General features: G+C 43.5%; 1 protein-coding gene across 1 annotated transcript; it reads left to right on the top strand.

Annotated features, from left to right (window-relative positions):
* Positions 1 to 555: 555 nt before the first annotated feature.
* On the top strand, positions 556 to 12,999 carry ATMIN (ATM interactor). The gene is made up of 4 exons (XM_055000557.1): positions 556 to 816; positions 6,430 to 6,555; positions 8,394 to 8,593; positions 9,800 to 12,999. Exons 1-4 carry the CDS (start codon positions 556 to 558, stop codon positions 11,616 to 11,618), a joined length of 2,406 nt encoding a protein of 801 aa, XP_054856532.1. The 3' UTR covers positions 11,619 to 12,999.
* Positions 13,000 to 14,427: the final 1,428 nt, after the last annotated feature.

Here is a 14,427-nt window from a genome sequence, read left to right as displayed (position 1 = left end):
TCTGGGAAATCCAGTCACCACCCTAGTTTATGCCCTTAAAACTCACCTCAGCGGTCTGGAAATCAGCTGTAATCCCAGGAGATCTCCCAGGCCCACGGGGAGGTTGATAAGACTGCTTAACCTACCTCACAAGGTAGTTGTGAGCATAACATGGAGGAGAGGGGAACATACCGCATTTTTTGTTCAATGAATGCCCTATATTGTATTCACTTCAAGGGTAATCTCAGTGACCACGACAGTCTAAAAATAATAATAACAATAACTAACAATGACACAGCAAGACCCTTTCGGAAGTCGGGACGTAAACGAAGGTAGCAACGGCCACGCCCAGCCTTCAGCGCGAGCCCGCCTCCCCTTTCCTCCCATCCAATCCAAGCGGCCGTGAGAAATTCGTAGGTGGAGGGGGCGGTGCCTGAGGCCGCCTCCGTCACGTGCCGCTTCATGACTATGCAAAAGAACCCTCATGAATATGTATGACTTGCCTGCTGGTCCCGCCTTCCCTCCCTCGCCGGAAGTGGCCAACCAGTCGGCTCGGGAAGGGCCGCGCGGGGCAACATGGCGGCGGCCGCCTCTCCTCAGGAGCCCGCGGGGCGCGCCGGCCTGCCTCTGGGGCGCCCGCCGCGCCCGGCCCCTGCTCCGCCCCGCGGCGCCGGCCAGCGACCGGCCAGCCCCTGGGAGCTGGTGAGGCCTTCGGTGACGGAGCTCTCGCGGGCCGTCCGGAGCAACATCCTCTGCACCGTGCCGGGCTGCGGGAAAGTGCTGCCCAACCCGCCGGCGCTCAGCATGCACCTCAGCAAGGCCCACCGCCTGCAGCAGGTGAGGGCGCCACGCCACGCCCCTTCCCAGCTCGGTGAAGGGGGGAAAGCAAACCCCTGACAGCCTTCTTCACATGTGCCTTGGACACGTGTTGGTCTCTTCCCCCCCCCTCCCCGCCCGCTTTATGTGTCTTTTTACTATGGGGTCCTCTGGTTGTAGTGGGGTGAGGAATTTCTTACGTCAGGCTTAGGATTGCTTATGCGCTGTTTCAGCGTTTCTTCAGCTTTGAATTGAATAGCTGCTGGTTTTAAATCTTGGTATATATACTAGCGCACATTTATATTGCCCTGACCTGGATAGCCCCGGTGAGAGGCCTCAGAAGCTGAGCAGGGTCGGCCTTGGTTAGTAACTGGATGGGAGACCTCTAATGAAGACAAAGGTGGCAGAGGCAGGCAATGGCAAACAACCTCTGTTGTTCTCTTGCCATTCAAACCCCACCAGGGGTCACCATACGTCTGCTATGACTTGAGGGCACTCCCCACCACATACCCTGTTATATGTTTATTGAAATGTCTTTGGGATTGACTGTACTGACTGTATGATCCACCTTGAGTCTCAGTGAGAAAGGTGGGCTGTAAATAACATAGGTATTTATTCAGCCAAGCTGCTGGGTCATCAGGGCTCCTCTTCCTCCACTCCCCAATTTTCTCAGAGTACACCACAACCAGATCAACTCTCAGAGGTTTGTCCTGCTAAAAAAATCTGCTGCTGGTTCCTTTTGCTTTTCGTCTCCTGAAAGACCAGTGTACCAATTCTGATCCTCATTTTCTCTCCATATAACTGCCTCATATGATTCCTCTTACTCTCTTTTAAAAGCTGGATTTATCTCTCATTTCTCTTTAAAGAGAGATCAAGGCACCTTTTGGCAACTTCAGCATTGCAGTTGTTTTATGGCAGACATCTCAGGATGGTACTCTAGCAGGAAGACAGGACTGCTTTGGTGGAGGCACTACCTGCTTCTAAGCATCTAGAGAGAAATTTTGTATAATCTCTCTTTCTGCCCCCTTTCCTTCAAATTACTTTTTGATCAAAAAGGACTTGAATAGAGACTGGCTCCAAATTCCTAAAAACAGGAAAATAAAAGGATTATTGGATTTCAGGGAGAAACTAAGTAAAGAGGAATTAAGAGAATTGCTCCTAAGAGCCCTGCACTGTATACACTGCCTTGTGGAAAGGCAGCACAGAAGTGTTTTAAATACATTTTCATCATGCCTTTTCTCCAAGGAGCTCTGGATGAGCTCACGAAAGATTATATCATATCTGTATCTGTTAGTCTTCAAGGACTTCTGATGGACTTCCATTTTATTTTACTACAACAGATTAGCATGGTTAGTTCTCTGCAATTATACCCTATTCTCACCTCCTTAGTTGTATCTTTACAACATCCCTGTGAGATGGGATAGGTTGAGAGGGAATGACTGGCTCAAGATCACCCAGCATGGTTCATGGCTGGTTGGGACTCTCCTCTTTTCTGTTTTATCCTTCCACCAAACCTGTGAGGTAGGTTAGGTTGAGAATGACTCACCCAGGATCTCCTAGAGAGATTCATGGCACAGTGAGGATTCAGTCTATGTGTTCTGTTTGTATCTGCTGTGTTTGCCTTTTTAAAAGCTGAATTATTTGGCTTGCTTTGCCAAAAGTGTTCTTGCGGTGGCTAATAACAGCCAGTTCAAGCACACAAGCTTGCAAAAAGCCTCCCTTCATCACATGCATTAACTGTCCATCCATTAGGTAGGTGCGTTTATACTAAAAGCTGCCCATTGTAGATCAAAACTATTAAAAGCCTCCTTGAGCAAATAAAACTTAAAAGATTCAAAAATTTCACCAGAAAGTAATAGCACTGCTTTTTAAAAGAAATCATGCAATGTAATGTTGAATATTCATATGTCCAAAGCTTGATCTATAATATATCCAGTTTTAAAAAGCTTGGGTCTGTCTGACAAAGAGCTGCAGCCAATGTTGTGATTTCCTGTAAGGTAGCTTCATGAGGAATACATTCAGGATTGGTGTTTTTTTTAGCATGTAACTACATGGAGCCCTGACCTAGATGGCCCAAGCTAGCCGAGTCTTGTCAGATCTTGGAAGCTAAGCAGGGTCTGCCCAGTTTAGTACTTGCATGGGAGACAACCAAGGAAGTCCAGGGTTGCTTGCAATGGCAAGTCACTACTGTTTGTCTCTTGCCTTGAAAACCCTATGAGGTTGCAGCCTAATGGCAGTTTACACACACACAGTTGTGTAGGGACTGGGTGACACAACCCTTTTATTTGCTTCATTTATATCTCGCTTTCTTCCCCAGTGAGGACCCAGAGTGGTGTACAACCCTCTCCCCTGCTCCATTTTATTTTTCACAACAACCCTATGAGGTAGATTGGGCTCAAAGTGTGTGATTGGCCCAAGGTCACCCAACAAGCCGCCATGACGGACTGTGGGTTTGAACTTGTGTCTCCTAGATCCCAGTCCAGCCCTCTAACCACTACACCATGTTGACTGTTTTCTGTCCTTCATATACTCCCCACTTCTACCTACTTAACCCAGACCATAATATATTCCTCTCCAAAAACTCGAAGGGGACATGTAACGGTATCTCTAGAGTTCTTCACCTCTTCATCGATCATATGTGTTCCTAGGTACCACTTTGAATTAATATTGTAGTATTTCATTAAGCGAGAAAGCTTCTTCCCAAAGATGACCTATTTTTAATCTCTTATCTATTTTATTCTGCTTGTCTTAAAAATAAGTTTTGCTTTTTCTCTGAGATTCTATTGGAGGATGGCTAGCTTCCTTCTCTTGACCCCTGTAAAAACCTTCCAGAGGAGTTTTGGTAAACATTTGACAATAGACTGCAGCTAATTTGTCCAGAATAAGTGGTTTGAAAACCACTTCAACCTTCTTACAACCAGAACCTAAACCAAAATCAAGGTGCTACTGGACTCTTTTTGATTTTGCTACTACAGACTAACACGGCTAACTCCTCTGGATCTAGAACCTAAACCAAATGAACTGAAAATGAATTAACTGTCTTAAAACTAATGTGTTTAACCTTGTAAGCTCTGAGGTCAGAGGAATTATTAGGATAAAATTGCCTATATCAAAACCCACTTCTGAGTGTCTTTTCTGTCTAATTTTCTGCCGCTGACTTTTTCGTATGGCTTTAGAACTCACTGACATGGGGTATACTCAGCTGTATTCATATTTCAGCAGCACTGTTGGGTATATTATTGAATACTGTGATCTTAAACCAGATCTATAGAATGCAAAAAGGCATGAAACATGTTGACGGAAGGGAGAGAAAATGTGAGCTCTTTGCCCAGTACTGCTACTTTTTGTGCTGCTTCCCTGTTCCTTTTTTAATAAACATTTTATTGTTTTATTAATAAGAATAAAAGCCCAATAAAAAGGGCAGGGATAATAAAAGAAAGGAGAAAAAAGAATAGAAAAAGAAGAAGAAAAAAACCCATTTTAAAAAACTAAAGAAAAATAATACATATTTCACGTTCCATTTTTCTCTACAACACCTATCATAACTTTACAATGTAGTTTTATAGTTCTGATGCCTCCAGAATTTACCTTTTCATTATTGTACCCCTTCTATTTATTTTTCCCAAATTTATCTTCTTAGAAATCAAATCCGCAAATCATCAGTTTGTTTTTTTTCCGTCCTGCACAGAAAGTCATTAAGGGGTTTCTGCTTAACCATAAAAGTAGACAATGGGTGATTCCCCACTAGTGGTTTTTCGTGGTTCAGCTTCCAGATGACCTTGGTTGTTTTTTTTTGTGTGCGTCTCCACACGTGGGAAGGTGATCCTAGCAGCAGCTTCAAAGTCACTGCGCGCTTTTGTCCAGGTTTTTTCCTCCCTGCTTTTCCCCAACTTCCATTCGCTGTACATTAGGGATTTTAATCATGCAAAATTCTTTATCCGATGTTCTTCCCACCCTTACCCTTTTCTCCCGCCCTTCGAATCAACTAAATTTGATTGGTTGATCACATTTTCCAAGCCACACCCACTACCTTTCCCTCTTGTTTCTCTTGTTTAAAAAAAAAATTATAAAAAACGTTGCAACGTTTCTACATATCCTGTGTCACGTGACAACAGCTGCTCAATAATGGGTCCGGTTTTCCAATGCACCAAATTTGTTACTTGTTGCTTGCTGACAGCTTCTGAGGCAGAGGAAAAGCGGGGTCATTGGTAACAATTTTCCCTCCAAATGTCAGTAACCAATACTCATTCCACAATATCGGCAGGAAATGCTCTGACTTATCAGATGTGTTTGTTTGATGCAATGTTTATACGTAGCAATGTGGTTTTTTTTTTGGAAAAAAATTAAGAAGACGCACGTCTGTCGACACTTCCCCTGGAAAAAGCGATGAGGAATCTGTTTTTACACTGGCAAATTCCACACGATGGACTTTGAGCATGATGAAATGAAATGTCAATGCGAAACAAAAGTCTTAATGTGGAATCGGGGAGCGGTGGCTTCATACGACTCCACTGCAGCACGACTGCTCAGAAAGTCCGATCAAAGTTGATCGTGCGGAATCCCCCAATGTTTTATATCTGAGCAAAGCCATCTGTTTAGCCATCTCTGCTGATTCCATCATTTTCACAATCCAGTCACGTGGATTTCACAATCCAGTAACTACTTACTGATGAAGGCTGGCAGAACCGGAAATTTTGAAACAGCTGCTACCTAGAAGTTTGGATCAAATAACTCATGCTGTCATCATCTTTTTTTTTTCTTCCAAATTCTGTTTATTGTTTTCAAAATCTCAACGATATGAAAGAAATGGCAATTTCCCCTCTGTTGGTACTGTTGGGAAGGAGAGTTAATGAAGAGTTACTTTATCCCATTAGAATTGCATCATCTTTGGGGCTGAATTCTTGGATTTTTGAAGTTTAGGGAAGCTGCAGGAGTCCAGGTTATGTTCTCTTTCTTTTCCCACACCCTTTTCTAAAAGAAGTAAACCAGCGTTAAGGAAGATAAGAGAAAATTAGAGAGGAGGTGTTGGGTTGGGCATTGATGTTGAAACTTTCCCACAGTTGAAATAAAGGCTTTGGCAGGTTAGAATGGCTAATCCATCTTTTCAAGGAGCCTTGGATGAAGACTTTTGGGAGGCCTGGAGTATATTCTTTTTTTAAAAAAAGAATAATCTTATCTGCACCTATACAGTCTGAGCCAAGAAAAATTAGGTTCAGCCCCCTGTATTGGTAGATTAATGTGTTTCTGTTAATCTGTAAAATTTTGCAATCTTGACTCTTTATCATAGTTTATCGTGCTGATACAAGCCATGCAGTAAAGCAAAAGAGTGGGGAGCACTGCGAAGTCCCACTCCTGAACTGACACATCTTTGACTTCTTAGACTTCAGGCATCTCCCACACACTTGCAAGCATGTCTTTGGCATGAGGACTAGAAAGCTGCTGCTGTTCATCCTGTGAATGAGTTCCATCTCAAGTGATCTAGCATACTAGGGAAGACCTTCCCTCCTCCCCACAAAAAACCTCTTTACCTGTAGCAAATTATTTAAGTCTTGTCTGAAGTATGTAAAATATTTTATATTTCAAATACTTCTAACAACATACAGCTTCTAATGTTCGCATCTTCTGCTGCTTTAGGATGGAAAATTAAATCCCGCAACAAGGAAAGACTTGAAAGCACGACAGAAATACTACTGCTGTCCTATTGAAGGTTGTCCTAGAGGACCGGGAAGGCCTTTTTCACAGTTTTCTCTCGTTAGGCAGGTATGTATCTTAAGAACATCACAATGTAATAGAGTTTACATAAGTGAATTCCAGATACGTCACACAGGGAAACCCTTTTCAAAAAGTCTGTGCGTTTTTCAGAGTTCCAGCACTTCTGTGTAATGGTACCTGATCACATATTAAATAAAATGCTCAAAGAGAACATGTCCTTAACTTGCATTATAATATGTATTTATTTAAAAGACTCCCTCCTTTCCCACCATTTATCTATCTTAGAAAATTTGTCTGCTTGAGGCAGCTCACAGTTAAAAAGGCACAAACAATAAAAAAAACTACAATCAATAAGAATAAATAAAAATACTGCTAAGAGAAGCAAGCCAGAGGATGGAAGCACTTAAAACAGAGCAGTCTGAAATGTTGTCAATAAAATACTCTATAGGGTAGAAGCTGACCAGCTAAGGGACTCCATTTCTTTTCTTTTTTAGCTAAAAGCCTGGGTAAGGAGAAATATTTTGGCCTGGTAAGAGGATGAAGTAGGCCTTAGGTGAGCTTCATGGGGGAGGGCGTTCCAGAGGCGAGGTCCCTTGAAAGGTCATGAAGGGTGCAGGGTAGTTTGAACAAAGTTGTTTTCTAGATCTCCGACATTAGAACAAAACACTGACTCCAAGAAAAAAATGCCAGAAGGCATGTGCCGCTGGCACATCTTTGGTAGCGTTTGAGTCAAGAGCAAGCCTTCCCTATAAGTATCCAGGAGCAGAGCAGACAGAGCAGTCCCCGCATACAGGTGGTCATGGGGGAGAATCGGGAATGCTCCTTCTGTGCATTTCTTCCCACAAACAGCTTATTTGATGACAGAATTTCAATAGGTGATTTCTTGATGGAATTGCCTTCCCCCCCATACCAATAGCAGTAGCAGTGGTTCTGACTGCCTTCAGCTAGTCAATGGCAGAACAAATTATTAAAATCAAACTGATAGTGGTTATGGAAGTGGTATGTCGGGAAAAAGCTGCTTGGGTACTAAAGCGTGTAGTAATCAAGTGATAGGCTTAAAGTACTTCTTTTCTAGCCAAACGGAACTAATTAAATGTGGAAAGTAATAATTAGGTTTCAAGTCAATTAGAGCAACAGAGGTACTTCAGTTACTAGAAAGAAAAGCAAGAAACAGTGTGTTGGTTTTTAACTATAGATTTTTTGGAATTATTTCTCTCTGAATTATGTCTCTGGAAAATGTCTTTCCAAAAAGTGTGTAAAATTTGTAATGGTGTAAATTAATTTTTCATTACTGTATGGCAATATATGACTGGCTGAACTTCCAAAAAACGCTCTAGTTTTTTAAAAATATCTTTGAAAATCAAGCCAATACAACCACACTGAATTTTTAAATTTTATTTTGTAACCATTATATTGAGTTTAGGCAAAAAACTCTCCAAAAACGTTTCCACTGAGCGAATCAAAAATGACTCAAAATTGCAGAATTGGTTATACGCTGATAGTACATTTTAGTGGTAGACAGTGCCTCCCCAAAGGCAACACCTGCCTGTGAAGATGATGGTGTGAGGGAGCTTGGCCAGACATGCTTAGAGCAAGCCGCAGCCGACCCATATTGGCAGTTTTTCAGGTATTTGCCTTGGTAGCTGTACTTGGAGACAGTGCATGCCACAAACCATGCCTGTGCCAGTGCCTTGGTTGCACGGGCAGAGACCTGGTCCTGGGTGCCAAGCGAAATGGTTTGCTATGCTGCTGCTGTTGGCAAGTGTGCCAGAGTGGGGGTTGCCTCTCTTTGATCTGTGTTTTAAAGACCAGGCTAGCGCACAGCCTCAAGAACGTTCTTCCCATTGTATCCTGCTGACGGGTTTGCCTTATTTTGCATGTTTCAGCATTTCATGAAAATGCATGCTGAAAAGAAGCATAAATGTGATAAATGTAGCAATTCTTATGGAACCATATGGGACTTGAAGCGACACATTGAAGACTGCGGCAAGACTTTCCAGTGTACGTGTGGGTGCCCCTACGCCAGCAGGACAGCCCTGTTGTCTCACATTTATAGAACTCAGCATGAGATTCCTGTTGAACACAGGTAATGTTTATTGTGTTTATTTACCCTGTGGCATTGTTTATGGACTAATCTCACACTATGTAATTCGCCTTGAGCCTCAATGAGAAAGGTGGACTATAAATGACATAAATTAAATTTTTTGTTGTGAAATGAACTGAAAGTATAGTTGTGTGTGTGTGTGTGCGCGCGCGCGCGCGCGCGCGCATGCGCATGCACATGCACAAACGTATTTTCCATTTTTTTTTAATGGGGTTATAACTCAGCTTTACATGAGTCACTAACTAGTAAGACAGCAATTCAAGACAGCTTACAATATAAATAAATTGATAATAATAAAATGAATAAAAACAAACTTTCAAAACACAGCTTAGGCCTGTCAGTAAACATAAACAAAGTTAATTAAAAGCAGTCCTAAATAAAAATATCTTCAGCTGCCTCCAGAAGATAAGCAGTAAAGGAGCCAGGCACACCTCCCTGGGGATGCTGTTCCATAATTGTGGGCCTGCCTCCAAAACGGCCCTTTCCTGTGTACCCACCAGGTCAGCTTCTTTAGCTGATGGAACAGTCACGAGGGCCTCTCTCTGTGATCTTAATTCCTGGACAGAAACACATGGTCCTCCAGGTACCCCAGTCCCAAGCCACGTAGGGCTTTAAAGGCCAAAACCAACACCTTGAATTGTGCTTGGGAGCGGATTGGTAGCCAGTATAATTGCTGTAATATTGGGGTCACGTATTAGTGAACATGTTGCCACTAGCAACACTTCTTCTTTGGGCAGCAGGCAATTTTGGGAACTGCCTAGTGTGTTTCCCTTCTCCTCCTGATGTTTAATACAGTGGGTTGTGTTCAGCTAGCGCCAGATATGCCATGGTGGGAATTATGAGACCTGCGTGAACAAAAGCCACATGGGACTGAGGAAATTTTAACGAAAGAGCTGGCTGGATCCAACCCAGTTGGTTATGAACATTGAAGGCTGTAATTAGACTGTGGTGGGGCAAAATATACTGTGCTTAAACCTTAAAACGTGCTGAACTGTTTGCAGTGCCTCTTTTTGTTAAAAAAATTAATAATCTCTGCTCACAGTTGAGCTGTAGTAACTGCCAATTTTGGAAATTTTCTTTGCCCAAGAATGAACTCAGGGATGCCTTCGGTTGAATATTGCCAAAATTATAGCAGTTCAGTTTCTTCTAAATATGTCTGCCTTGAATGTAACATATCGCTATTTACAGGGATCCACCTTGTAAAAAACGGAAAATGGAAATGTCAGCATCCCATCAGCAGCTGGGAGAGAAAGCAAAAGAAACCTCCGGCGTTGCAGTCAGCAGATCTACTAACACAAAAGACTTGGAAACTTCAGAGATCAAACTGGCAGCTTCCTTAGAAGATCCCATCCGTTCCTCTACCACTAAGCAAACGCAACCAAAAAATGCACCAAAGTTGCTTCTACCAAAGCCTAAAGTCGCTTTGGTTAAAGTTCCTGTAATGCAGCTGACTCACTTGCCCATCTTCATATCGGCACCAGACTCTTCCGTCAAACCTGTTGTCGTTGCTGTTGATGACAAAGGCTCTGTTATGAGCACTGTTCACCTAATGCCTCTGCCTGTAGGCATTGTGGTACCAGCACTGGAGGCTGAAGCACTGGCATTTAAAGACACACTACCCCTTTCAAAAGCCAAGAGCTCTGGCAGCTTTGAGCCGGTCAGCACAGGTATCCAAGTCAATCTGGGGAAAGCGGCGTCCAATAATACAGTGCGGGGCCTGGAGGCCGTATGTTACAGGGATGGAATCTGTTCCACAAACGTCCAGACGGACTTGTCTTACATTTCACAGAACTTCATCCCCTCTGCATCCTGGACTCCTGATTCCTCTGTGTCCTCTTGTTCTCAAACAGATTTGACATTCAGTTCTCAAGTTTTGCTGCCCATCAGCGTTCAGACGCAGACTCTGTTGCCCAGTTTGAAGCTTACTTCATCCATTGCTGCTCAGACGGATGCTTTCGCCCAGGCTTGCTTTCAGTCAGGCGGAATTTCTAGGGAGACTCAGACCAATAGGTCACAGAAAGTTACAGACGGAAGAGGGCAAACGGATCAGGCTGTGATGTGCAATGATATTTTTGATGGTGTTACTTCGTCATTTGATTCGTCCCCGGTTGTTCTATCCAGCAGCTGCTTGATTGAAGGTGACCTGGATCACAGTTTGCTACAAAGAGGAAGCTGCAAATCTCTGAGTCGGGATGGCAAATCAGAGACAATGATCAGCTTCAGCACACACAATAATCTGCTCCCGCCACAAGTTATGACTGACAACCAGACCCAGACAATGGAGTTACTGAGTGACCTTGAAACTATTTTTTCAGGTAGCGCAACAGGACAGTCGTTGGATAACCGTAGTCTTCTGACAGATGCTAACCCTAATGCTGACCCTCCCCTGCCTTCTGGCCCCACACAGAATGCAGCAATCGATTTTGACATCGAAGATTTCTTTACGGCCTCCAATATCCAAACTCAGACAGAAGAGGCTGAATTTGGTCATTTGACCTCTGAGCCGGTCTTGGAATCATTGGATATCGAAACCCAGACCGACTTATTTTCAGATAACGTTGCCCAGTCATATAACTGCAGAGGTAATCCTAACTTTTTAGGCTTGGAGATGTTTGACACCCAAACCCAAACGGACTTAAATTTCTTCTTAGACAGCCCCCACCTGCCTTTGGGTAGCATCCTGAAGCAGTCCGCCTTCTCCATGAGTACGGACTCATCTGACACGGAGACACAGACAGAAATGCAGTTTCCGGAGAGAAATGCCTTGAATCAAATGGCAGAGAGCAAAGTACAGCTGAATAGCGCTGAGACACAGACTATGGACAGCTGCTTTGAAACTCTCGGTAGCTTATTCCTTACCAGCAATGAGACTCAGACTGCTATGGATGACTTCTTACTGGCCGACTTGGCCTGGAATACAATGGAGTCTCAGTTCAGCTCAGTTGAAACGCAGACTTGTGCAGAACTGTGCTCTTTATTTCAGGATTCTGATAAGGCCAGTCACTGAGCACTGCTTTCATGAAAACAGCATTCCTTGAGGATTCACGTTGTTTGGGTAGGAGAAACTGACAGTGGAGCCCCTGCCACTGAATTTAGTTAACCACATGGGGTTGGGTTTACAAACCTTGTCATAGTATAAGGTACTTTAGATGGGATGTCTTTGTAACTAATGTCACCCTGTCTGCTTATGTTCACTATGGTGTATCAGTGTATGTCTAAGCACTTCAGAATTGATCTAGTAGTGCCTGCCTGCCTCTGTTATGCTGAGGGTTTGTGGAGGAAGTGGTGTGTGTAACTTCAGCCTCCTACTGATTAACTCTTAAGCACTGCTTGCTAAACTGTGAGCCTGTGCCCCTCAGGCATGCTGTGGCATGCTGGTTGCTGGATGCATTCTTCAAGTGCAACCAATGTTACAACTGGTTTATTTTCTGGCTTGTAATAAGTTTGTGTAGCACAACTCCAGACTTCTGTCCTCCTGACTGTGAGTAGAAGAACAGTGAAATCTCAACATTGCTGTAACCTAGACAGAAGAGAAAAGTATCTGAACATGCTCTCTGAACATTACCTAATTTTCAGACAGATAGCTTTGAGCACACTGGCTGTAAGACAAAAATCTGTAACTTAAAGACTGCTGTCCAACTACTACTTTGGAACTTCAGTAATAACGCAAATGATTAGAAAAAGATGTTGTTAACTCAGAGCAAGTTCACTAAGCAGCTTTCCTACCAGCTGATTAGCTGGTTCATCAGAGCACCTGGTTACTTGAATACAACCTCAACCATTACTAATTACCCTAGCTGCTACTGGGTATACAGTTGTGGTAAATAAACTGTCTGAATTTGCTGCTATAGTTTCTAAAAGCTAAAAACTGAGGTCTTTTGGCACAATCTGTTGGTATGGCATTGCCAACTCTCCCTTTCCCAAATAATTATTTTTGCCTTGAAGTCTTTTTTTTTCTTGTTAACTAATGATCTCTCTACAAAGCATACAAGTATTAGCAGTTGTTCAGTGTCTCTTGTTTATGTTTTGCGATTGACTTTTTTGTTGAAGGAGAATGAAAGTCCACTGAAGGTATTTCAGTTACTTTTGTTCAAGGCTGCTTGTCCCAAAGCTGATTTAGCAGGACTGTGTATCTGTTCCCCAAGCTTACCTGGAAATGCTTTTCAAAGGACACCCTCTTAGCTGGGCCTTGTATCTTAGTAAGTGACAGAACACATTATGAAGTTGCTTCAGTCTCAGTGGCTTCTTTTTTCCTCCAAGGTGTATAGTTCTTCAGCATTTTACTACATGCTCTTATGGATGCATTGAACAGTGCAATTTTTCAGTTACTTGACCTAAAAGGCGGTGAGAACTGGTTCTCTTAAAGCAGAAGTAAGACTGTGAGCCAAGCTACAACAGATGAATTACATGAGGAGGAGCTCATGAAGGGAGTCACAGTGTTAGCCGGGAAGCTGAATTTTAAAAGAGATTGGCTTTGTCAATTTCCCCTCTCTACAGAGCCAGGGAGATGCTGCTCAGAGGGTTTGTTAATTTCCTCTTTGCCTCCACCTCCCCTTCTAAGAGGCAAAGAGGAAATAAACCCTCTGAGGAACAATCTTTGCTGGCTCTGTAGAGAGGGGAAATTGACAAAACCTTCCGATCTCTTTTAAAACTCAGCTTCCCAGCTAATATTGCGACTCCTTTCACGTGCTCCTCCTCATGTAATTCGTCTCTTGTAGCTTAGCTCTGTGACATCACGGAGGTATCTGCACACAGCGTGTGAACTTCTTTGACTGAAGGCCATTTAGCAGTCTCAAGATGTATTGGTGTACGTCCATGAACTGAGGCAGGAAGCTTCCAAGCCAATTCCAGTATTTTCTGTACCTGCAGTAAAATGAGGTGGTAGAGTTCTGAGATGGCAGACTAGACTGTACCAATTCAAGCTGTCAGTAATCAATTTTTAAAATATTCTTCTGCATATATATTTCTCTGGAAATTGAAAGGTTCGGGAAGGAACTGGCAAAGCAAGGAATAGTTTAGGCTAGTCCGTTTCTTGCTGACTTGCTACTTCATTTCTTTCTGAGAGCTTTAGTGTTTATAGTCCGCCTTTCTCACTGAGACCCAAGGCGGATTACACAGTGCAAATAAAATACAATATAATCAGCAGCTAGGCCGTCCATTGAGAGCATTCAAAACCAGCATCTGCCATGTGCAGCCTGCGTCCATTCTACCACCTTCAAAGTTTTATCACTTCATTGAACTGCTTGTGTAGACAAGGCTTGAGCAATCTGTCACAATACACTACACGAACTCCAGCCAAGCTGGAACATGGTACTGGCCTTGTGCTTCCAATGACGTACAGCTAGTGGAGAGAGAGAAAAATTGGAGAAATTCTGAAGCAGAAGAGGGGGGGGAGCATGTTTTTTTCCAGGAAGAGTTAATCTGGGGGGGGGGGATTGAAATATATTTAACTGTCAGGGACCTGTAGGAGAGGTGGTGGCAACACCCTGTTGGCTCCCCTTTGCCACTTGACTCACTCAACTGTTTTGTGGGGTGGGGCTGCAGCTGCTCTTGTTCTCCTTTTCACCTGTCTGCCCACAGCAAGAGAGGCAGCAACTCCCACCCATCTCCTTGCTGTGTGTATGTGCGTGTGTGCACGCGCCAGGGCTCCTTGCATGCCTGGCCAGCTGACTGGCACAGTGGCTCCTGTTCCTTTCTATCTCCCCCCCCCCCGGCCAACCTACACAGCTGCCCCTCCCTTGGGAAAACAATGGTGGCTAAGATCAGTGCCATAGCATCACGAGATCTCAGTATTTTTGTTAAAACTTTGCTTTTGT

This window comes from Eublepharis macularius, chromosome 16 (assembly GCF_028583425.1).
Source record: "Eublepharis macularius isolate TG4126 chromosome 16, MPM_Emac_v1.0, whole genome shotgun sequence".
Taxonomy (NCBI): domain Eukaryota; kingdom Metazoa; phylum Chordata; class Lepidosauria; order Squamata; family Eublepharidae; genus Eublepharis; species Eublepharis macularius.
Note: the sequence above shows the minus strand (reverse complement) of the source record. Positions and strands in the feature narration are given on the sequence as shown.